Below are 23,373 nucleotides of genomic sequence, written 5' to 3'. Positions count from 1 at the left end.
AAATTTCAAGGCGTACTCAAACTCGTCCCCGTTTGGACTGATGATAAGTATGCCGGCTCCTGAGCTGTTTGCCGTGGAGGACCCGTCGGTGTATACTTCCCATACTCCGGGGTTTTGCTCTTCTTGATATGTGCACTCGGCCAGGAAATCTGCAAGTGCCTGTCCCTTTATCGAGGGCCTCGGCTTGTATTGAATGCCGAAGCCGGATAGCTCTCTTGCCCATTTGATGAGCTGCGGGATTGCTCAAATTTTTCCAATGCTTTCTCCAATGGCTGGTCGGTTAAGACCGTCACGGGATGTGCGTCGAAGTAAGGCTTCAGTTTCCTTGCGGCAACGACGACAGCAAAGGCTGCTTTTTCAATCAGTGGGTAATTTCTTTCGGCGGGCAACAATGTATGGCTGACAAAGTAGATTGGGAGTTGCTGCTTGTCCTCTTCTCTGACGATTACGGCACTGACCGTGGCCGAGGTAACTGCTATGTATAGGTAAAGCGTCTCCCCCAGCATCGGCCTGGACAGGGTTGGGAGAGTTTGAAGATGAGCTTTCAGTTGCCTGAAAGTCGTGCTCTATTCCTCCCCCCAGCTGAAGTCTTTATTCCCCTTCAGCACTTTGAAGAATGGGGTGCTTTTGTCGGCTGACCGGGAGATGAAGCGGGCGAGAGCCGCCATCCTCCCGGTCAACGTCATAACCTCTTTTCGATTCCTCGGCTCCGACAGGTCCAGTATTGCTTTGACTTTTTCTGGATTGGCATCAATTCCCCTGGCGCTGACAAGCACGCCGAGGAACTTACCTGACCGGACACCGAAGTTGCATTTCATTGGGTTAAGTTTCATCTTGTATTTCCTTAGTGAACAAAATGTCTCGTGTAAATCGGCTAAGTGCACGCCGTCAGACTTGCTTTTTACAATAGCATCGTCGACGTAAGCCTCAATGTTTCGCCCTTTTTGATTTTGGAACACTTTGTCCACCAGTCTTGTGTAAGTTGCGCCGGCGTTCTTCAAACCGAACGGCATCATTTTATACATGTACGTGTCGTTACCGGTGATGAGTGCGCATTTAGGCATATCTTCCTCGGCCATGAATACCTGATGATATCCTGAGAAGGCGTCCAGCAGGCTCAGCATAGTGTAGCCGGCCGTGGCGTCAATTAAACTATCTATTCGAGGCAAGGGGTAGCAATCTTTGGGGCACGCTTTATTAAGATTGGTAAAATCTACACACATCCTCCACGCCCCCGATGATTTCCTCACCATTACAACATTAGCTAACCACTCAGGATAAGTACAAGGCATGATAAAGCCCGCCGCTAGTAATTTATCTACCTCGGATTTGATGGCCTCATCTTTCTCGGCTGAGGAGTTCCTCATCTTCTGCTTGACAGGGCGAGCGGTGGAGAGCACGTTCAGCTTGTGAACAATTACCTCCCGGCTCACCCCTGGCATCTCGGCTGCTGAGTAAGCGAAGACGTCTTTGTTCTTCCTCAGCAGGTCTAGGAGAGCGGCCCTGAATTTTGGCTCCAGGTTGACACCGACAGTTACGGTGCGCCCTGGGTCAATCTCCACTTCTTCGGTCTCCGCTCCTTCGACCATGCCGACAGTGGCATCCATAAGGTCGCCCTCCTGTTGTAAGGATGGGCTCTTCCCCTTCTCTGACTTCTTCGCCACTTTGAGGGATTGCATGTTGCATCCTCTGGCGGATATCTGGACGTTGACCACTTCGTCTTTCTCATCCTTTGAGACGAGATTATGCACTTCCCCCCGGTCCGAGACATACATCAGGGTCAGGGCCCGGATGGACATTACTGCATCGGCCTCGCTCAGAGTGACTCGGCCTATGAGAACGTTGTAGGCGGACGAGCCGTCAATGACCACGAACTCAGACAGGACGTTCTTAGCCGCATTCCCCTCGCCGAACATCACCGGCACTGACCGACCCCGAGGTACCAGTGCCGGCCCGGAAAAATCGTACAACGGATTGGTGCGGGGGCTCAAGTCCTCAACCTTCGACCGAGGTTGAGAAAGCACTCCCCGAACATAATGTTCGTGTAGGCGCTGTGTCAATCGGCACCTCTTGACCGTGGTGGTTGGATATGTCCAAGTGGACTACTAGTGGGTCGCTGTGCGGGGCGATGACTCCTTCGTAGTCCTTCTTTCCAATAGTTATGTCGGGGATGTTGGAAGCGGGGATCGCTTGTTTTGGGCACAAAGTTGATGGCCCGATATAGTTCGTTCGGTGCCGTTTGTGCCCATGAGCGGACCCACCGTTCTCGTTGCCCCGATGACAACATGGATTACTCCTATCCGTTCAAAGACGGACTTTTTATTTGAGCCGCCGGTATCCTTCTTTTGGCCTCCGCAACATACTTGCCGAGGCTCCCTTCCCGGATCGGCTCTTCAATGGCATTCTTCGATGCCGACGCTTGTCGATTAAGTGACCGGTGTGGCCGTGGTACTCACGATCGGCTCGTATCACCGTCCCCCTCGCCTTGGGAGGCCTTTCCCACTTCGACCCTCGTTCTTGCTCGGGCGAAGACCTCGGCGCGAGATACGACCAAGGGGTGTGGCCATTGAACCGCTTTTGGTAGTACGGTTCGAACTCCCCGTCGCCCGCCGGAGTTCTTTTCTGGCAGATTTGTCGACCGTGACCTATTATTGTCACGGCGTCCTTCATCCGGGTTGTCCTCCCGGCGCTCTTTCTCTCTCGAGTGCCGGCCTCGCCGGGCCTACCCGGTTTTGTGGTAGTCCTCCACCTTTATGGCTTGGTCGGCCATCTTCCTGGTGGAGTCTAGATTCAGGCCGCCGCACTTGATAAGCTCATTTTTTAAGTCTCCTCTCGGGAGGCCTTTCATCAGTGCGAAGGCCGCTAGTTCGCTGTTCAACTCACGAATCTGCTGAACCTTGGCGTCGAACCTCTTCACATAACTCCGGAGAGACTCGCCTCCCTCCTGTCTGATAGTCAGGAGGTCCGATGTCTCGACGGCCCTCCTCTTGTTGTAAGAATACTGGGCCAAAAATGTGTCCCTTAGGTCGGCATAACAGTATACCGACCCATCGGGTAGCCCCTTGTACCAACTTTGTGCCATCCCATGCAGAGTCGTTGGGAAGACTCGGCACCAAACCTCATCGGGTTGCTCCCATACCGACATGTAAGACTCGAAAGCCTCGGCGTGGTCGGTTGGGTCGCATTCTCCTTTGTATGATATGGGTGGCAACTTTAGCTTAGTCGGCACCGGGACCTTTAGGACATAGGCATCGAGGGGCTGTCTGACCACGTGTCGAATGACACGCGGCGATCGGCTCCTCACATCCTTAGTCCGGCTCCTCTCTCCGTGGCGGGAAGGGCTTCTTCTCCGACTCTGCTGAGTCGGGCTTCTTCTCCGACTCTGGTGAGTCGGGCTTCTTCTCCGACTCTGGTGAGTCGGACTTCTTTCACTCCTCTGGGGCAGGCCTCGTCGGTGCTGCGGCGACGCCGTCCTCCCGCGAGTGCGAGAAGGACTCGGGTCTACCACTAGCACTCTGGGCTCCCCGCGTCTTGACAGGGTCGCTTCCTCCAATGCTTCGTTCAAATTTCTCGGAGTCACATTTTGGGCCCTGGTCTCCTGTGCGGGTGCCGCCGCTCTTGTCGTTGTGACAGTGTGAGTCGGCGTGCCACCCATTAGGTCCAGGAGTAGCTTCAGTTTAGATGCATCAACCACATGTCCCATGATGGTGACTTGGTCGGCGGGCAGCGGTGTATCTGGTATTATTGGCATCCCGTACGCCGATTGAATTACTCGGCCGGTGGAGGGCTGCACAACCCCAGAATTGTGGACGGTATCATCTTGGCAGAATTCGGTTTCGTCAGTCACAATTGCTTCTGGCTGCTTTGACATCTTATTGGCTTGTTGGGTGGGTTTTGTTTTTGTGTTTTTTTTTTTGTAAGGGATTTGACTAGCTTCTAGTATCTGTCTCCCCACAGATGGCGCCAATTGTTCCGGGTGTAATTCCAGAGCAGTTATTTGCTACCACACTTGCTTGTAGAATGACGTCTTTGATCGAATCCTTCTCTCGGTCTCTCCTGAAACAATGAACAAACTGAGGGCTCGGCTTTGTACCGAGCGTACTCACTCCGACGCTCAAGTCAGTAAACTTAAAGGGATTAAGTTATGTGTTACTTGGCGAAGTATGTATTGTAGAGAGATAAGGAAGATATTACCAGATTATGAGGTGTTTAGGTTAAATTGTGTATCCTTTCCTCAATGAGAGTTGAGGAGTATTTATAGACTTTCACCTTTTGTCACGTAGTGGCCAAGTGGCCAAGTGGCTAGCAGGTGGAAAGACTGATCTACCCTCGGCCGAGGGACCCATGGCAGGCCAGCGGGCCCTGTTGACTCCATGCCGAGGGGTCTTGGATATGAGTACGCGGATATGTGCCCCGGCTGGCTAGTTGTCCTAGCCGAGGCACAAGAGACAGCCGACAGTGCGTCGGTTAGGCTGTCTAAGCCGTTGACTTGCTGTGGATATCTTTGACCTTGCTCAATATGTTGACTTGGTCAGCGGGTGCAGAATATGCCCCATCAATTTGCCCCCAGCGTAGTCTATGTCGTGGTATTGACCTTCGATGAGTGTTGAGCATATTCTGCGCAAGTAAAAAATTTTCTGCCCCGGCTTCTTCTACCTCGGCATGGTTCTGTTTAGGCCGTACCATATCCCCCCTCCACATGGATGTGTAATGGACATCAAATGTGGAAGAGAAGATGTCGCTGGCCGGCGGGTCCAAGGTTGAAAGTGGCGGATGCTTTGATTGCCCCCGGCCGGTGCTGCCAAGCTTGGATGATCAGCTGGCCGTTTGGCAAGTAGATTATTTAAAGAGCGTGTCGAAGAAGATTCGTCGATTGGTATTCTGTCAAGGAGCGTGTTGAAGAAGCTTTGCAACTGTCTGTCGATTGACATTCCACGGCTGCATGCTTGACACGTGGCTCAGCGTTGATTGGTTGACGCTTCATGGGCTTTGCCCTGATTGGTCGGATTGAGTGGGCTTTGCCCTATAAATAGGAGAGTTAGCCTTTGAATTTGGCCTTCCAAATTCATTTTCTCAAAAAAATTTCTCCTTCAAAAAATTTCCATCTTCTTGCTTAATTTACTTTGACGAAGCTTCTCTCTATTCTTCGAAGCGTTACTCGGCGTAGCACTTTTTCTTCAAGGTAAACAAATAAATTTTCCAACTTTTTAACTTTTTAAGTTTTTGTTGTAAACATGTCTTCTGCTGACGCCGGACCTAGTAATCCTGCGCCGGGGGGTTCCCCGTCGCGTCTTGATGAGGAGGAGATACTAGACGCCATCCTGATAAGGTCTGGGGGCCCTAGGTCTCCTTCTCCCGAAGTTGGTCCAAAAGCTTTGGAGAATTGGGAGGATGATGATGATGAGAGGGACGATGATGCCGATGACTTTGATGATGACGGTGATGACGAGGAAAGGGGTCATTTTGATGACTTGCTGTGGATATCTTTGACCTTGCTCAATATGTTGACTTGGTCAGCGGGTGCAGAATATGCCCCATCACTTATCAGCAAACAGTTCAACTTGGTTGAAATCTCCAATTAACAACAAAGGAGAAAGGCCCAAAACCTTCGAACTTATATGATTCCATAAGGCTTGTCGATATTCAAACTGTGCTTCACCATATATAAATAAAATATATATTACATCATTTGTACAAGGTGCCCTAAGGATTGTTAATTTACATAAGATAAAGTGAGGTTCTAGGCATAAGGTAGATAATTCTATAGAAGTGTCCCATCGCAAAAGAAGGCCGCCACTACGTGCAGGTGAACCAACTCCACAACACTTAGGTAGGCCCAGATGAGAAGTGTTAGTTGAAACCGAGTCAGAAGTAGTCATGGTTTCTTGCAAAAACAAAATGGACGGATAATATTGTTGGACGCTTCGATGTAGAAAATGAATTGTAGGATCATCCGTCGAACCTAGCCCCCTACAATTCCAGCAAAAGATCTTCATTGGTAAACGGGTGGCGAATTAAGGTCCGCCACCAGACCTATATCAGGAACAACGACTTTATCTCTGGACAAAGAAGAGGGAACAAGCATTAGTAATGCTCCGTCCATAAAATTAATAGGACCAGCTTGTTCCAAACAAGGTTTCTTTGACATAGGCAAGTCAAGAGCAGTGAACTCAAAAGGAGTCAGAGGGTGTTTGTCACCCAATCCATAGGCAGAGGAAGAACGCAACATATCAGGCTGGTTATATTGAAAAGGCTGAGCAGATAAGGATCCCAGTAATAACTCAACCGGAGTTGGTTCAAACACAGAGTCCACAGCCAAATCAATGAAACTCGATCTATTAGAACGTTTAAAACGAGTGCGGCTGTAGAAATTAAAACCAACTCCTACCTTGCGTTTGAAAACAAACTTCACCGTCCTACCAAGAGAGTCCATAGCAGGATGGTGAGTGCTAGAGGAAGTAGCAGAGGGACGAAAAAGGCAGCTGACGTCAACTGAATGTAGAGGAGTTGATGGTTCAGCCAGGCCAAGATCTAGTGAGGCATCAACCTCATCATCAGGCAGTGCCATACGAAATGTGTGGACAAGGCCCTCGGGAACTACGTCCGCGGGATCCACACTAGGCATTATCGACTCGAGGTTCTTTCGAATCGAATTAAGACAAATTAGAGTCGCCACCAAGTTTTTATGGGAACTTGGAACCGTTCAAGTCAACTTTACACCTTTCATCGAAAAGCATAAAGCCAATCGACTACGAGTGATTAAAGATAAAGACTTGTACCCTATATCACTCGATTTGAATGACTCTCGTAATCCAATGGTATTTAGACGGATCCACAAACCATAGATTTTGAGTAAGGGGTGAGGGTACGTGTTAGGAAGCCCATAAGGACACCTAACCCCGCCCGTCAATAACAGCCTCTACTAAGTCAAGTATCGGATTTCAAACAAGGTTGTAGCTACTACGATATATGATATGCAAACATCGTTTTAAAACCCTAACATGTGACAATAATTTCTATGTCGTTTAATGCATGAATACTAACTTTGTCAAAGTTGTTTTTGCATGTTGGTTGATTTGAAATAAAAGATGCGCAAACACGGCTTAGGAGGAATGGGGGAGCCATTGGGATCTATCCTATTACAACCCAGGCATTTCATGCCGACACAACGAGAAATAAATTACAACTCGATCTAATTACAACAACTATCGAAACTATTTTGACTCAATTAAAATAAAACCCTATATACATGATACAAAATTACAATACAAACTAACAAAAAACAACTTAAACTATTATGACTTAACAAATAAAATAAATGTAAACAAAAAGGCTAAAACTAAGTTATATTGATTAATGATGTTAGCCGATTTATTAATTTGTAAACAAATTAGACTAGAATTAAACTAATTAAATTAAATTAAACAAATACAAAGGTTTGAAATAAATTAGGTACAACTTATTGATTAAATTGAACCCAACTCATTAAAATTATTCACCAATCCATATTTATTAAAATAGGATTAGTAAACAATTAAAGAAACAAAAGAAGAAAAGAAATCAAAATCGGCGGACTCGTGCAAAGGTGCGGATCAGAAGTCAGAACAGACCCGTGCAGTGCACGGATCAGAAGTCAGAACAGACCGTGCAGTGCACGGTTTTTGTAGAAGACAAAGTTAATTGCATTTTAATTTCGAAATCAGCAAAATAAATTACGGAAAAATTCACTAAATTAAATTTACATATTTTGAACCTTAAAAATAATAAAAACAAAATCTACAATATTAGAAACAAGTAAAACAAATTAAAGGTTAATTAATTATAAATTAAATTAAATAATTACGAACTAGATTAAAAACAATTCTAATTTGTCAACAAGTGCAAATGGAAAGGTGTTAAGCACGCACTTCCATGCTAGCGATAAAATTAGTGAATGAGAAGATGAATTCAATTAAAAATTAGAAGATTGCAAATTTCATTTACAATAATGTTATTTTACTCCTAAGATGCCTAATGAATTAACGAACTAAATTGAGGTGTTAAATTAGTTGAAAGAATTGTGTAAAGGTGGCCTACTATTACGATAAATGAAAAGATCAAAGTTAAAACAAAGGTACAAATAACATACTACGTCAATTAGATTGATTTAATTCTGTCCGATTCCAAATACGAGGATATGTAAATGAGAAGGGGATACGACCGACCAATCTGGCGGATTTCTTTCCCAACTCAAGTCAACGCGGGTATTCGGAATGGCACTTTAACTCATACTCATACTATACTAATGTTTCATAGTTAACGATGTTAGACGATGTATAATATATAAAATAAGCGATAGAAAAACAAAAAAAAATAACGAAATAAAAAGGGAAAGAAGGAGGATTTGATGCACCCTCAACCTACATGTATCGTTGACACCGTCTTGGGTCGTAATCGATCGTAGATTTTATCTCGAGGGGCCGTCGTCGACGAAGACAATTGAAATTGAATTTTGAAATCACGAAACAACACGTTCAAAAGGCAGACTTGAGCAGCGATTTTCAATCATTCACCACGACTTCGTTTCTCAACGATTTTTCAATCCGAAAGATGTTTTGGAACCTAAAAAGACTGAATTTTGTGAATATGGAAATAAACCAAAAGTTTTAATAGGATTTGTGCACTATAATCAAGGCCAAAGACCACGGCAGAAACTCGAAAACAAGATTTGTGTCCCTGTTTTCAAGCGGCTGTCACGGCTTTAGTTTAGGGTTTTTTGGATGATTGATGGTTGTTATTTGCAGTATGATGTGGGGAGAACTTAGAGGAATGAAAGTATGGCAGAGGGGATGATGCAGGAGCATACTCGGAGGATAAATCAAATGGTAAAAGGATTCGGGTTTGTTCCAACGGGCAAGATTATGCTAAAATGTGGTTTGCATCAAGACATCAAGAAGCTCAAAACCGGCCACATAGCTGCTGGACACGGTTCCCTAGGATGGTTAGGATACACGGTTTCCTAACTCGTGTAGGAATATTAAATTAGTTTAATTACTATTTCCAATAAAGTTAGGAAAAGCTAGATTTTCCTAATCCTAGTTTGATTAGAATACCCTAAAATCTGATTGTATTCTAATATTAGTATTTTAATAACTTTCCTAGTTAGTTTAGGAAAGGGGAATAACTTTCCTAGTTAGTTTAGGAAAGGGGAAGATAGCTTGGCTTACAAGCTGAGGAATTAGGACTCGAGTCAAATTGTGACCTTGATTAGAATTAGGAAAGATAGCTTATTAGTCAAGCTAAGTAGAAGTATAAATAAGGACCGTGTATGACATTGTTCAACACGTGAGATTCAGAATTTTAATAGAAGTTTCCATTGTGAACTTTGTTTTGATTAGGCTTGCGAGTTTAGTCTTTAATCTTCCTTGCGAGGTTGTTTGTGAGTGTTTCGAGTTCGTACCTTGCGAGGCAGAGAGCGAGATTCACCATACTATCCAGGTTACATCCAAATTCACGAAATATACAGTACAACAAACACAATTCCGCTGCCAATTTACCCATTACATCTACAAACATACACGAATTTATCCTATCCTGAGAACGAACAGTCTGTCGCACTGTTTAATCACGTTTGTTCGTACAGTTTTACATCAAATTGGTTACCAGAGCTAAGTTCTGATTTATTCCTTAATAGATCTGTCTTGGGACGTTGCTAATCATGGTTAAAGACGGTGATGAGGGTCCGAAAACATGGGAAGATGGTCATAACGAGCTGAAGATAGAGATGGCTCAGATGGCTTATGTGTTAAAAAACATAGCAAGCATGTTGAAGGCGAAGGAGAAGAAAAAGGAATCGAACAGTCCATCCGAATCTGAAGAAGAAGACGAGCAGCCAAAGAGAAAGTCGAAAAATAAGAACGATGATGATCGGGGTTTAAAACTCGATATTCCAGACTTTGATGGCGAGATGGATCCGGAAAAATTTCTGGATTGGGTAAGACAAGCTGAGAGGGTTTTCGAGTATAAAGAGTATAATGACAAGAAGCAATTTAAAGTTGCAATCTTGAAGCTTACAAAGTATGCATCTTTATGGTACGAGAACTTAAAGAAGCAAAGAAAGAAAGAAGGTAAAGCAAAGATCGAATCTTGGCTGAAATTGAAGAAGCATCTCCTGAAACGGTTCGTGCCAAAGGACTATGAACAAGATAACTACTTAAAGCTCCAATCTTTAGAGCAAGAAAGCATGTCCGTGCCTGATTATATCAAAGAATTCGAAAAGATGTCAATCGTGTGCGATCTTGAGGAGAAAGAAGAGCTAAGAGTGGCGAGATTTGTCAAGGGCCTAACACCCGCGCTTGCTAAAAGAGTCGAGATCCAGAATTATGAAGGTTTTAATGATGTGTGCCGATTAGCATTGAAGTTCGAAAAACATGATAAGGCACAAAAACCTCATGCTTATTCGAAAGGGACGCGCTCTTATTCAATGCCAGCAACTAGCGAGTCCAAGGATATCCAAGCAGAAGACGTGAAGGACAAGGGAAAGAGCGTGATCGTGGAATCTAAAAGTGCTAGTTCAAGACGGTGTTTCAAGTGCCAAGGATATGGACACATAGCAAGTGAATGTCCACAAAAGAGAGCCCTTACAATACACGAGTTAAGCGAGATGGTACCTTGTTTTGTTCTACCGAATAGTCCAAAAGACTGTCCAATCCAGCACAAAGATGCAAAAGAGGACGGTGAGTCTGTCACATATGATGTTGAGCCGATGATGAGTGACGATGACCAACCATAGACGGTGATTCGTAATCTGCATATTCATGCTGGTCCGTTTAAGGAGGAAAAGTTCGAGTCTTGCAATGATGCTATTGACGAGGATGAGCAACAGGTTGAAAGGGGCTTGGTTGACGAACTAATTGTCAGTGAGCACGAGGTATTTTCGAATCTGTCTAAGGCTGAAACAATTGATAATAAACTGATATTGGGTAGGGCATTATCACATGTTAATGATTGTTCAAGCTTTCAAGATAAAGAACTTTATCAATCACCACTTGATAAATCGATTAACAAGAAGCTAGGTGTTGAAGATTATCGGTGCTGTTGGTTTTTTAGTTCGGTACTAGTAGATGCTCACGGTGAACTTACTAGCCAAAGCAAGTGCTATTTCAATTTTTCATTACTTGTGCAAGGAGGGAGGCGGGGTGGAAGGCACAAGCAGGAGTGGTTCGAAGATCATAAAAGCCACAAGAAGATTGCTACTACAGAGGAAGTCGAAAGAATATTAACTAAGACTGTCATTAGAATTATGATTCGGCTTGTGCGGTACGTTTTTGATCCCGGTGGCAGTATGCATGATCGAAATTTGAGGTCAAATTTAAAAACAAAAGAAGGAGAGTATGATGCAGGAGCATACTCAGAGGATAAATCAAATGGTAAAAGGATTCGGGTTTGTTCCAACGGGCAAGATTATGCTAAAATGTGGTTTGCATCAAGACATCAAGAAGCTCAAAACCGGCCACATAGCTGCTGGACACGGTTCCCTAGGATGGTTAGGATACACGGTTTCCTAACTCGTGTAGGAATATTAAATTAGTTTAATTACTATTTCCAATAAAGTTAGGAAAAGCTAGATTTTCCTAATCCTAGTTTGATTAGAATACCCTAAAATCTGATTGTATTCTAATATTAGTATTTTAATAACTTTCCTAGTTAGTTTAGGAAAGGGGAATAACTTTCCTAGTTAGTTTAGGAAAGGGGAAGATAGCTTGGCTTACAAGCTGAGGAATTAGGACTCGAGTCAAATTGTGACCTCGATTAGAATTAGGAAAGATAGCTTATTAGTCAAGCTAAGTAGAAGTATAAATAAGGACCGTGTATGACATTGTTCAACACGTGAGATTCAGAATTTTAATAGAAGTTTCCATTGTGAACTTTGTTTTGATTAGGCTTGCGAGTTTAGTCTTTAATCTTCCTTGCGAGGTTGTTTGTGAGTGTTTCGAGTTCGTACCTTGCGAGGCGGAGAGCGAGATTCACCATACTATCCAGGTTACATCCAAATTCACGAAATATACAGTACAACAAACACAATTCCGCTGCCAATTTACCCATTACATCTACAAACATACACGAATTTATCCTATCCTGAGAACGAACAGTCTGTCGCACTGTTTAATCACGTTTGTTCGTACAGTTTTACATCAGGGGAGGTATTTGTAAGGAGTTAAAGTTGGGTAAAAGAGAGCAACAAGCAGTCGGGCTGCTTTGTTTCGCTGCTGCTGTCCAGCAGCTTTCACGAGCTCGTGTAGGGTTTTTGAGGGGTGTTTCTTGGTGGGCAAGGCATGATAATATGTTTAGGATAGTCAGGTGTGGATGGGTGGTCATGGGCACGGGTTTGGTAGCCATTTGGAGCGGGTTTGGAAGTGTTTGATTGGGCTCGGGTTTGGAGAACGAAAACAGGGGGGCTGCTTGTTGCGTGAGGTTTGTGAAGGAGTTTGGACGTGGGTTGCATGAGAAAGGGCTTGGAATTATAGCTTGATATGTGGGCTAGGTGGGAGGTGAGATATGGGTCGCATTGGAGTCGAATACGGGGCAGTTTTGGTGTCGTATTTGGGGCTGCAAAACAGAGCAGCGAAGGTGGTGTTGGGCTGTTTGGGACGTGATTTGGGAGGGCTAAGCCAGGGTTTTGTGGTGGGTTTTGGCTGGGATTTGAACACGGGTTGGAGGAGAGGGGATTGGGCCGAAAGAGCGTCGAAAATCGAGCCCAAATCAAGTAGAAAACGAGCTCAAAAATCGCGTATAAAACCATCGTAAAAAATCGAGTTCTTCAAATACGGTTTATAAACAATATAAATTGATTTTTCAAATCAAATAACTAAAGAATGATTTTTCATATTATTTTCAATAAAATAAATTTAAGAAAATAAATTCAAATTAAAACAATAAAATGAATTCACTTTTAAAAAAAACATTTAATTTAAATATCATTTAAATTAATAAAATACTTCGTCGACAACGCTCATTCTACATCGTAAAACGAGCCCAAATAATGACAATGACAACTAAAGAATACATGTGTCCTATCATCATCGGGTGTTTGTCGGGTTCTCTATAAATTCCAATATCGACGGATACGGGTATCTACAAAATGACGGGGAAGGATCTCTAGCATGAGATGGTTCACCACCATGAGATGGTCCACCAACATCAAAAGTAGAAGGATCAGGTACAACAGGTCCTCTGACCAGAGGGAAGCTCTCAAGCAAAACTTAACGAGACTCATCCTCATGAACACAGGAGTCAGGAGGATAAGTAAAGCATTGTCCATTTAAATCATCATCCGAGGTCGATGATGAAAAAGAGAAAACTGGTGATGCTCCACCAGAGTCCACGATAACATGGTCAGAGGTAGAAAGAGTATTGATATCCGAGTAAATATTTGAGACGAGGATGGAGTCCAAAAATCTCAGGACTGTAAAAGGACGACCCTGGTGGGCCATGTAACACCATCAGCCCACGAGCAGTGAGCTCATCTAATCTTGCCTGTATACCACGAGTCCCCTGTACCTTTCCAGAGGGGCAGAAAGACACACGGTGGCCCATTTGACCACAAGTTTTACAGAAACGGAAAACTCCTTCATAGGAGAATCCAATCCACTGATGTTCCCTGTCATTAAAAGCCAAGTAACAACCTGGAATGAGCGGCTTTGAAAGATCAACCCAAACTTTAACACGCACAAAATTGCGAGGTGGGATTAGAGAAGGGTAAGTTTCCTCCTCACAAATATCTCCAACATGCGAGAGGAGAAAAGCTTCTCTGAGTTTAGTGGCACATAATAGTTTTTTTTTTTTTTTTTTTTTTTTTTTTTTTTTTTTTTAGACACAATATTTAGGTCACTCTACACGTAGGTGTTTAATATTATTATTTTTTGCCCAAAAATACCTAAAGTTTACAAGTCATTTGTTAATAAGTACTTTTCCGTAAAAAAAAATTAACTTTGGGCTTGACTTGACGGAAAAATGTGATTTATTTTACTCTCTCCTTAATCACTTACCTTTCTTTCTTTAATACGGAGTGTTGAATAATCACATAATTTAACCTAGTAATAAGAGTTGGTATTATGGGTGAATAGGAGGGAAAAAAAGTTAAATTATGTGATTAATCAATCTTAAAGAAAAAGGATTAAGAATAAAGTAAAATAAATAACAATTTTCCATAAGTCGAACCTCAAAATTAACTTTTTTTAACGGGAAACGTTAATTTGTACTTGTTAACAAATAACGTGTAAATTTTAGATATTTTTGGGCAAAAAAAAAATAATGTTAGTTACCTGCGTGAAAGTGGCCTAAATATTAGATACCTTTTGACATAAAACCCAACATAATATAATCAAAGGTGATAGTGCTATGTACTCCGTAATTTACAAGAACACAATTAACTTCGAAATTTCATCGCTTTTCTCACCCATAAAGTGTATTTATCATCTTGGCTTGCTGCTTTTAGTATACTAAAATAAAACTATGGCCCCTTCAGAGTTATATATACTCCCTTTATTTTAGTGTGTAAAGATATCTTAAATTAATTCACTAAGATATGGGTGAAATATAAAGGCCAAATATAGATGATACATAAAATCATTTTTTTTGGTAGGTTTTGTATGCGATCGTTATATGGTATCACAGGACAGGATAAAAAGTGATCATTTTATGATAGACGGTTGTATAGTATATCTCACTTCAAACAAGTATTCTTTTTCTTTTGTATGCGCCTCTTATGGTCCTTGGTCAATAACGAAATTTACACCTACAACTCTACAAGTACATGCTTACCTTGCATGCGAAATTGTAATGGGATTACTTTTTTTTTTTTGCAGCTCTAATGAATTACTTAAATATAACGTATAATAAAGGTAATTGCCAGAATTTTCAATTATAAATTAGCAAGAAATACATCGTTATATTTTCTTGCATTCTTCCGCTTTGACCGTACACACATTCTTCCAAATTGACACCATATTAACCTAATTTTTATTAGCACATTCTACGAAAACTAATTAATACTCCCTCCGTTTACGTTTGATGAAAATCTCACGTGACAAAAAAAAAAGGGAACAAATGGCTTGAACGAATGGAATGTAACTTTTTTATTTCTCTATTGTTTTTTATAAGTTGTTTAGGAGATATCGTACTAGAAATTAAGGGAAGTCTTCGGAAAAATTGCACCATTATCGAATAGTAATAATATATTTTTTTTATCTTGACAGCATAGGTTATGATACGAATTTGAGTTGATTTAGGGTGGGATGTCATTTAAAAAATTGATTTAGGTGGGCATAAAAGATTTAGGGTGGGATGTCATTTACGAAATTGATTTAGGGTGGGATATTGATACGGTAAATTGAATTTATAAGTAATTTAAAACAGAAACAATACACTTACCTGCTTCAACAGGCGGATAAAAGTGAGGATGAAAAACAAGTTGAATAGGTGAGGTGGGATATGGATGATACAAAACCATGGATATGGATATAACATCAACCCATCCACACAATGTGCTACTGGGTTAATTCATACTGGACCAACCAGTGGCCGGTGTTTACATTGTGAACAGAGAGATGACAGTGAACTGTGAGACAATGGTTGCCTGTTTTCACCAACATCAAATGTCAAGAAAAAATAGGATGAGCTCTTCAGACTCAAATCCTCACCTCAGTTACAGTAACATATACGGAGTTTGTACAAGCTGATAGTTCACACGGGCACAAGTCCGCACAGCCAGGGATTCCATGATGCCAGCTACTGTAAATTATTTGCTCAACAAAAAGACGGTATAATGGAACTGGAAAGAGAATATTTATTGCCCAATAAAATGAAGTTACAAAAATTGTAGAAGACCGGTAACGTTCATGAAAACCAGAGTCTGCCACCGGCTGTCCCATGAGAAGGCAACAAAATATTTGAGCAAATCAGCCTAGTAACGGTTCCAGTAGGTTCTGCGTCTGAACCAGTTGTAGTCTGGTAAATTCTTAACTGGACCCATGGCCGCAATGGCCACATCCTGCATATACAATCTCACCTTTTGAGAATCTTCACATCATAACTTCATCGCCAAACATCACATTTCAGGCTGAAGGGATGTCATTTACTCCCTCCATTTTCCTATTTCCTTCCCATTTACTTTTAAGACAGAACTTTAACCGCGTTTTTCAATGTTTATTTACTTATTTTTATAGAAAATAATATTTTGTGAAAGATGTTTTAATAATAAATATAAAAATTTTAGTTAAATAATATTTTTATTCTGCAACATATTTACAATCAAAGCTCCGTAAGTTTGACTTAAAAAAAGCAAATGGGAAGAAAACAGGAAAATGGAGTATTTGTCTAATGCATCAAATCATTTAGTAGATAGTAAAACTTACCCTGTCATAAATAAAGCGATTCGCAACACGTTTCACGGCGCTAGCATCTACAGCATCGATCCTAGCAAATAGTTCCGCATATGGTATCCTCCGCCCATAAGTAAGTAACTGAAGAAGCAGGAAAGACATTAATATCTTGCATTACATTATAGAATAAGCCAAAAAAAAACATTTCAAAACAAGAAACGATACGTATAAAATTCTCAATCAAGAGACAGCTTGTTTCCTATCTAACTCAGCCTTTAATAAGACCAGATAATGTAACATCTAATTAGATTCCTTAAAGACACAGCTTGTTTTCCCATCAAGGGCGCCAGGTTTGCTTTTCTGCACACCATACTATTGAAAAGTTGAAATAGCAGTGATTAACTGATTCAGCAAACACCTATGTTACTTTGAATCAGATACATTACTCACTTATGAGACACAGGGACTGTCGCCAAAAATGACACTAGGTTCAAAGACATCTTCAAAACAAATATTAAACTTAAAATCCGAAATGTTAGTTTATTTAAAGTATCAGCATTTTAAGAAAAAGCTTAATATCATACAAATCACACTAATACTTCTGTAATGCGAGAAACCCTTCACAGCTGCATGTGTTTAATCATATCTGGTGTATACTGCAATTGATTCAGTGAGTAGATAAAATTTTCAGGGTGATGGCCCCTAATTTGGAAAGAAAAAGTATTTGAATTTTTGATCTCCTCAAAAAAAAAAATATTCTGTATCTTACAAAACTGAATGTATATGTTCATGATATTTGGGACAAATTGCAAAATACTCTTTCCCTCAAAAACCCAAATTCCGTATATTTTCACAACTGAACAAACTGAACATAAACCAGTTAATTTCTTGGGCCAAAATGGCAGAGAATAGCTCATGTCTCTTAAAGTTTATGATTGAAAAGTCTTCCCAAAAGTGACTGTTTGCCCAAGAATCACCCTCCGGCCTCCACCATTATCTCTCTCACCTCCAAATGCTATCCATAGTTCATTCATGCTCTTAACTATAACTATGCTTATGATTCTTGAATGTATACAGCCTCGTTATATAAGAAGAAAATAAATATTGGAGAAAGCTTAAAAACATAACCCCGGAAAACAATTCAAAGTTTTACTATGGGCTTCATTGTGCATCCACGTGTTTTTACTTAGACTCTGCTTTCAGTTGACATTTATACCTTTGCCACTTGCCTTCAGAGTAAAATTTGGGTCATATAGAAATGTAATGCATCAAAGTGAATAGAGACCTGTAGTGCCATTCCTTTATTTCCAATTTCACTAACTAATTAATGAAGGTTAAATATCTTATTGAGTAAATTAATTATCTCAATATATGCCTACAAAAATACACAATCAAACAGTAATGATCAAAATAAACAGGTCAAGGGAATAAACAAATACCTGACGACCAATATCTTCTGCAATGGGGCCTGTTCCATCCATGTGGAGAAGCATAGATGACTTCAACTAGAAATTTAAAAAAGGAGTCATTAGAATCTTATAAAGTTGACAGACAATAGATAGCAAACTATATTTCAGCTTGCTTTTCATATGAGGAGCATGCAAAACATACCATTATTCTTCTATATTCCTTAGATGTTTATGACTTTTAAGTCCATATTAGAAGTTAGATAAAAGGCAGAAATCAATAAACAGAATCATTTAATGCTGAATTCAAAGAAAATATCAGACATTGAAACAAGATAAAATTGAATTCAAAGCATGATTTAAAGGACGTGGATAACGCTGCAGAACACTCTTGTTAACTCGTAGATTAAGTAACATACTAAAGTGTACCTTTCAACCTGAAAGATAGCAAAAGACAACGAAAACTTATAATAGTAGTTGCGGGAGTATGATCATGGAGTCACACACAGGACACAGCACTGCGTAACACTACAGCTAGCCTGTAGTCAACACTTAAATGGAAATAAGAAACTCCGGAGGGAGACTATACTTTGAAAGGACGGTATCGCAAAGAGAGAAATACAGACCAACAACATTAATCCCACGTCTCATAGAATTCCACCCGTGAAAAGATAAGGGGGTTGTATACACAAAACCATCTATCGAAAACACAAATTTTGGATGACAGATATTGAAAATGTATCGGACTGCAACTCCAAAATACAAGTTAAACAGAATAACAGATATATCAGTGCTCCATATGGCTTCAGAAAAAAAAAAGTACACAACCCGAAGGAAGGGTATACCTGGTTACAAGCACGTGTAACATCATCATCAGAAACACGATAACACAACTTGCTAAATTCATGCATGATAGCCCATGCCAAATCATCCAAGCAATCAGGCTGAAAGATAAATGTAACTGCCACAGGTAAGTCCCAGGGAAAGACAAAAAAAGTTGATATTATACAATTAAATAGACAGAGATGTCCGGCGTCCGCTCACAACTTTTTTCTCTTCATTTCAGAACTACACAAACTCATATGCAGCTTAACCAGCTCAAACAATATTTATGATTCAATCATACAGGCAACTCTCAAATGGCCACATGTATCCTTGAGCACTAATTTGGAACTCCAACTACAATGAGATACAAATACGACTATATTCAACAGATGTTGAGACTTGAGAGAGACCATATAAGACTGACTCACTTAGGCAATTGTTATAAAAGCAGACAAGCATATGTATTGGAACCCGCGGCACATATAGTACGCAACTTCACAGCTTCACTGGACAAAGAATTAAGGGGGCGCTTGGTTGGGGTTTACAGGAAAAGGAAAGGTAAAGGGCAATTGGTACAGTAGAAATTTACACCCTACTTTGGAAATCCAACTATAGGACATGTTAAAATGCTAAGAAAATAAAACTTTTAGATCCACATGACAAAAAAATGCTCCACACTGAGGAGCCCCACATAATGACTCTTAATAAGTCAGTCATCCCTTATCTCCTCACTTTCTTCAACAAACTAGGCGTACTCCAAAGCAAATTCCTCCGTTTTTTATCTTTTAATTTGATTTTTTCTCCTTCCCTTGCCACATTATCCCTCTTATTCACGTTAGCTCTCTTCTATATTCAAGAAACGGCTAGTTTTCCATGCTAACCCTTTTTTATATTGAAAACAACAAGCTTGTTAGCAAAAACTGTTCGCCTCATGTGTATGATCTCAACTACACACCTTCCAGTGCTTCCGCCTTATTGCCCTGTCATGTAGGTGCATTCACGCTTTTTCAAACAACAAAGGTTCCTCTCCCCCGTTTTCGGGGTACGATAGGCTACATTATGGAGTACTAGTGGCAGCATTTATGGAACAACTCACAACCCATTTTACTTAGACTTGGTTAGAAGTATCCAACACGGGCGCGTGTCCCAGCGGGACCGGGCTATTATATAAAAACTTCTCATTTTTTGGTCTAAAATTAAGTGTATATTAATATGTGCCATACTCATGTCAAAGTGCCGTGTGCCGAACACGAATACACAATGTAATATGAAGCGTTGAAGGGCCGAAGTAACATATCTCACCACAAAGCAAACTCAAAGTAAAGTTTGTAATGAACAAAGCATAATAGATTCGACAAATGTGCTTATCGTTAAACCCCAAAATTAAATATCCAAACTACTCATAAAAAATAAAATCATGTGAAAAAAGATGCGAATATTTGGCATTAAGCAACTTGACTCAAAATTTCAACCAATGTTTTATCTTCAATCAAACTGGTACTGAAAGTAACAACCTTGGTAGATTCAGTCTCCAAAAAACAAGTTATGTAACCTTTCCTTCAATTAGAGATGCAATCAAAAGCAGAGGTGGCATTTTTACACAAATAACTCAAAGAAAGGCTTTTATCCCATGGAGAGAGATCATGTTCATGTAAATCATGTAAAATCAGCTTCAAGAGTTAATGTCACCTCACACAAGTAGTGACAAGTTTAATTACAAAAACACAAATGCATTACCTCATTTGTTAAAATCGATGAAAAAAATGATCAAAAGCAAAGAATTGGAGTGTCTGCAACGGAAAAACAGCAGAAAGCAAACTGCAACCCAGCAAAAAGAAGTGAAAAAAAAGACCCTGAATCCCTGATGACAAATCGTATAGTAGTATTCAATTGAAAAACAAAAAGTGTGTGTGCAAGTGTAAGAGGTTCAACAGAAAGCGAACAAGCAAGCAAGAATCAAACCCTCGGTTGTATTAAACGATGCAAAGGAAATCACCATATAAGCGTAGGAAACTTGCTGGTCTATTTAGAACCCAATAATCCTATAAACTAAGACTCTTAACATTCCAGATCCCAGATCACTCAAAGGTCCACATCCCTAGAAATAAAAGATGAGCAAGTAAAAAGTAAGAATCATATAATTTATCAGTAGTTACAGCTCGGACCTTTGCAACAGCATAAACGCCGAATAAACCTGTATCTCTGTAGTTTGTGTTGAATGCCATTATGCTTTCAGCAATTTCATTGATGCTAACTCTTTGCACAAGCCCAGATCTATCCAATTTTTGTAAAAGTAACTTCGAATTATTAAAGGCGGTAGCTTGAAAACAGTTGTGTAAAAAATTGTTCTAGAAATGTTGTAAAATGCATAACAAAGCAGTGATTGAGGCACAAAACTCACCCCACGTGTTTTCCACCACCAGCATTCTTATCCCAAGATCCTAGCATTGATTGTATAACCATCAAGGCAATAGAATCGGGATCTGTTAATGACGCTCCGCTAAAGGCAATAGCAAATTGCGCTAATTCCACATCATCATCAATCATCCTAACCTGGTATCAAGAGGCGAAACATAAATATGCCCTATGAATAATGAAATCCAACCCGATGATTAAATCAAATCAAAGGTAATATAGCAGAGAATATATGAGACCTCAGAACCAGTGAATGAAGCTGGCTCATTTGCGACCAACTGTGATGCTGTGGTAGGATCAGTTGATAGCTTAGTAAAATACTTTTGCACTTGAGCGACAACATCCTCATGTTTGACTGCCCCAGCAGCAGCAATTACCTGAAATAGAATTCTCAATTAAGATAATGTAGGCAGCAAATTAGGCGGCGGTGACAGAAGCCGTTTTAGTTGGATATCATACCATTCTAGGTGCAGTATAGTGTGTTGATATATAACTCTTAAGATGTTCTTTTGTTATTGTCTTAATATTTTCAGCAGGACCAAGAATTGTTCTGCCCAACGGTGTATATTGGAAGGCCGTTGCATGCAGATGATCAAATATCACTTCCTCTGTCTGCCCTTCAACCTGTTAACATACATACTCCACTTAGACATTCTATATAAGACTCTGATATGGTATACCACAAAAGTAGGTTGCACTAATTCTCAAGCCGCAACTCAAGGGACAATGAATTTAAGATAATGAAGCCCTTTCTTCTACAGCGGCTCGAAATAAGAAGAAAATGAATAACAGGTCAAGAAGTCTTGCTTTAGACGGTCTTATTTTCAGACCAGAAAATGTCACCATTTTTTAATAGAATGTAACATTTAATGACAAAATGTTATAACTAAAGTCGACACTTTTTCCCCTGAGAATGATGAGCAACATTTCGCGTAGCTTGCAGACAAACTCCTGAGTTCCATTTCGCGCAAAATAGCATCACGCTCTATGAGAATATAAAGAAAAAGAAAGGGGGGATTGGGATGGGATTGGATTACCTCCTCCATTTCGCGCAAAATAACATCACGCTCTCTGAGAATCCTGGATTCCTCAAAACTGGAATTCTGCAAAATATCAGACAAAATATCCAAAGAAGTAGCAACATCCTTATCTAAAACCTGAGCAAAGAAAGTAGTCTGTTCCCTAGAAGTATAAGCATTCAAATGGCCACCCATGTTTTCAATCTGTTCCTCAATATCCCTAACAGAACGACCCTCGGTCCCCTTGAATAAAATATGCTCCAGAAAATGAGCAGTACCATTAGTCTCATCGCTTTCGAACCTCGAACCAGCGTCGATCCAAACCCCGACAGTAGCGGTCTTAGCAGCTAGATTTGATTCGGTGGCAACACGAAGCCCGTTGGGGAGGGTGGTGATTCGGGTGGTGGGTGCGGTGAGTATGGGTGTGTGGTCAGCTAGGGTTGGATGGGGAGAGTTGTGTTTTAGGAAACGTGGGTCTGGATTAGAGAGACGTTTCAGCTTCGATTTAACGACTTCGGCGGCCCTGTCGTACACCATGGCGTCTGGGGGTGGTGGGGATGGAGTCGCGATGGCGACGGCGGCGGCGGCGGTTGAGAATGGATTGGATCGGTGAGATAGGCGTCTGCCCATCTTCAGTAGACGCCTGAAACCCATCGTGTATGGTGGTTTGGTGGAAAGGAAAGAGGGAGAGAGAGAGAGAGAGACAGAAGGGATCGATCCTTCCTAAGAAGAAGACTGAGTTGCGGTTCAGATGTTAGGTTTTAGCCTTATGTCATCTGAGGCCAACAATTAAGCCAACCCGAAATATTTTTATTTTTTTTGAAAACAGCCAACCCGAAATATTTTCAATATTTCTTTTTTTTTTTTTTTTTGGTTAAAAGGAACGTATATAAAAGCTAAGCAAGTCTTACAAATAAGCTACAACTACACACAGTCTTACAAGCTAAGGCAATAAAAACAGTCCCGTTGCCTAGTGAAACACAGCGAAAAACAGCTACACAAACACGACAAGAAAGGTTTAACATTACAAAATAGGGATACAACAAATACAAAGAAAGAAAGGACGCAATTACTAAGCTTCTAAAGATAAGGCGTGATCGATCCATAGCGGGGGTTGAGTTAAAACATGGAGGGCTCCACTATCATCCATACACAACCTAGCGTGCTTGGCTAGCAAATCAGCGATTTGGTTAGTCCTCCTATCTTCGAAGGAAAGTCGGCAAACTTGGAAGCGATCCTTTAGCAACCTACAATCATTTATCAAATTTGTAATCCGAGAGGGAGCAACACTGTTCAAGGAGATGAGCTTGTTAGCCTGTGCACATTCGGTAGCAAGAAAGACATTAT

At 41.0% G+C, this 23,373-nt stretch overlaps 1 protein-coding gene across 1 annotated transcript; it reads right to left on the bottom strand.

Annotated features, from left to right (window-relative positions):
- Positions 1-15,636: 15,636 nt before the first annotated feature.
- LOC141599646 (putative mitochondrial-processing peptidase subunit beta, mitochondrial) lies at positions 15,637-22,846 on the bottom strand. The gene is made up of 9 exons (XM_074419721.1): positions 22,045-22,846; positions 21,467-21,631; positions 21,247-21,384; positions 20,994-21,145; positions 20,758-20,866; positions 18,613-18,711; positions 17,801-17,866; positions 16,395-16,502; positions 15,637-16,030 (listed from the first exon to the last, which is right to left on the bottom strand). The coding sequence occupies exons 1-9, from the start codon at positions 22,678-22,680 to the stop codon at positions 15,944-15,946; spliced, it is 1,560 nt and encodes a 519-aa protein (XP_074275822.1). The 5' UTR covers positions 22,681-22,846; the 3' UTR covers positions 15,637-15,943.
- Between the last annotated feature and the right edge of the window lie 527 nt (positions 22,847-23,373).

This window comes from Silene latifolia, chromosome 9, assembly GCF_048544455.1.
Source record: "Silene latifolia isolate original U9 population chromosome 9, ASM4854445v1, whole genome shotgun sequence".
In the NCBI taxonomy this organism is placed as follows: Eukaryota; Viridiplantae; Streptophyta; class Magnoliopsida; order Caryophyllales; family Caryophyllaceae; genus Silene; species Silene latifolia.
Note: the sequence above shows the minus strand (reverse complement) of the source record. Positions and strands in the feature narration are given on the sequence as shown.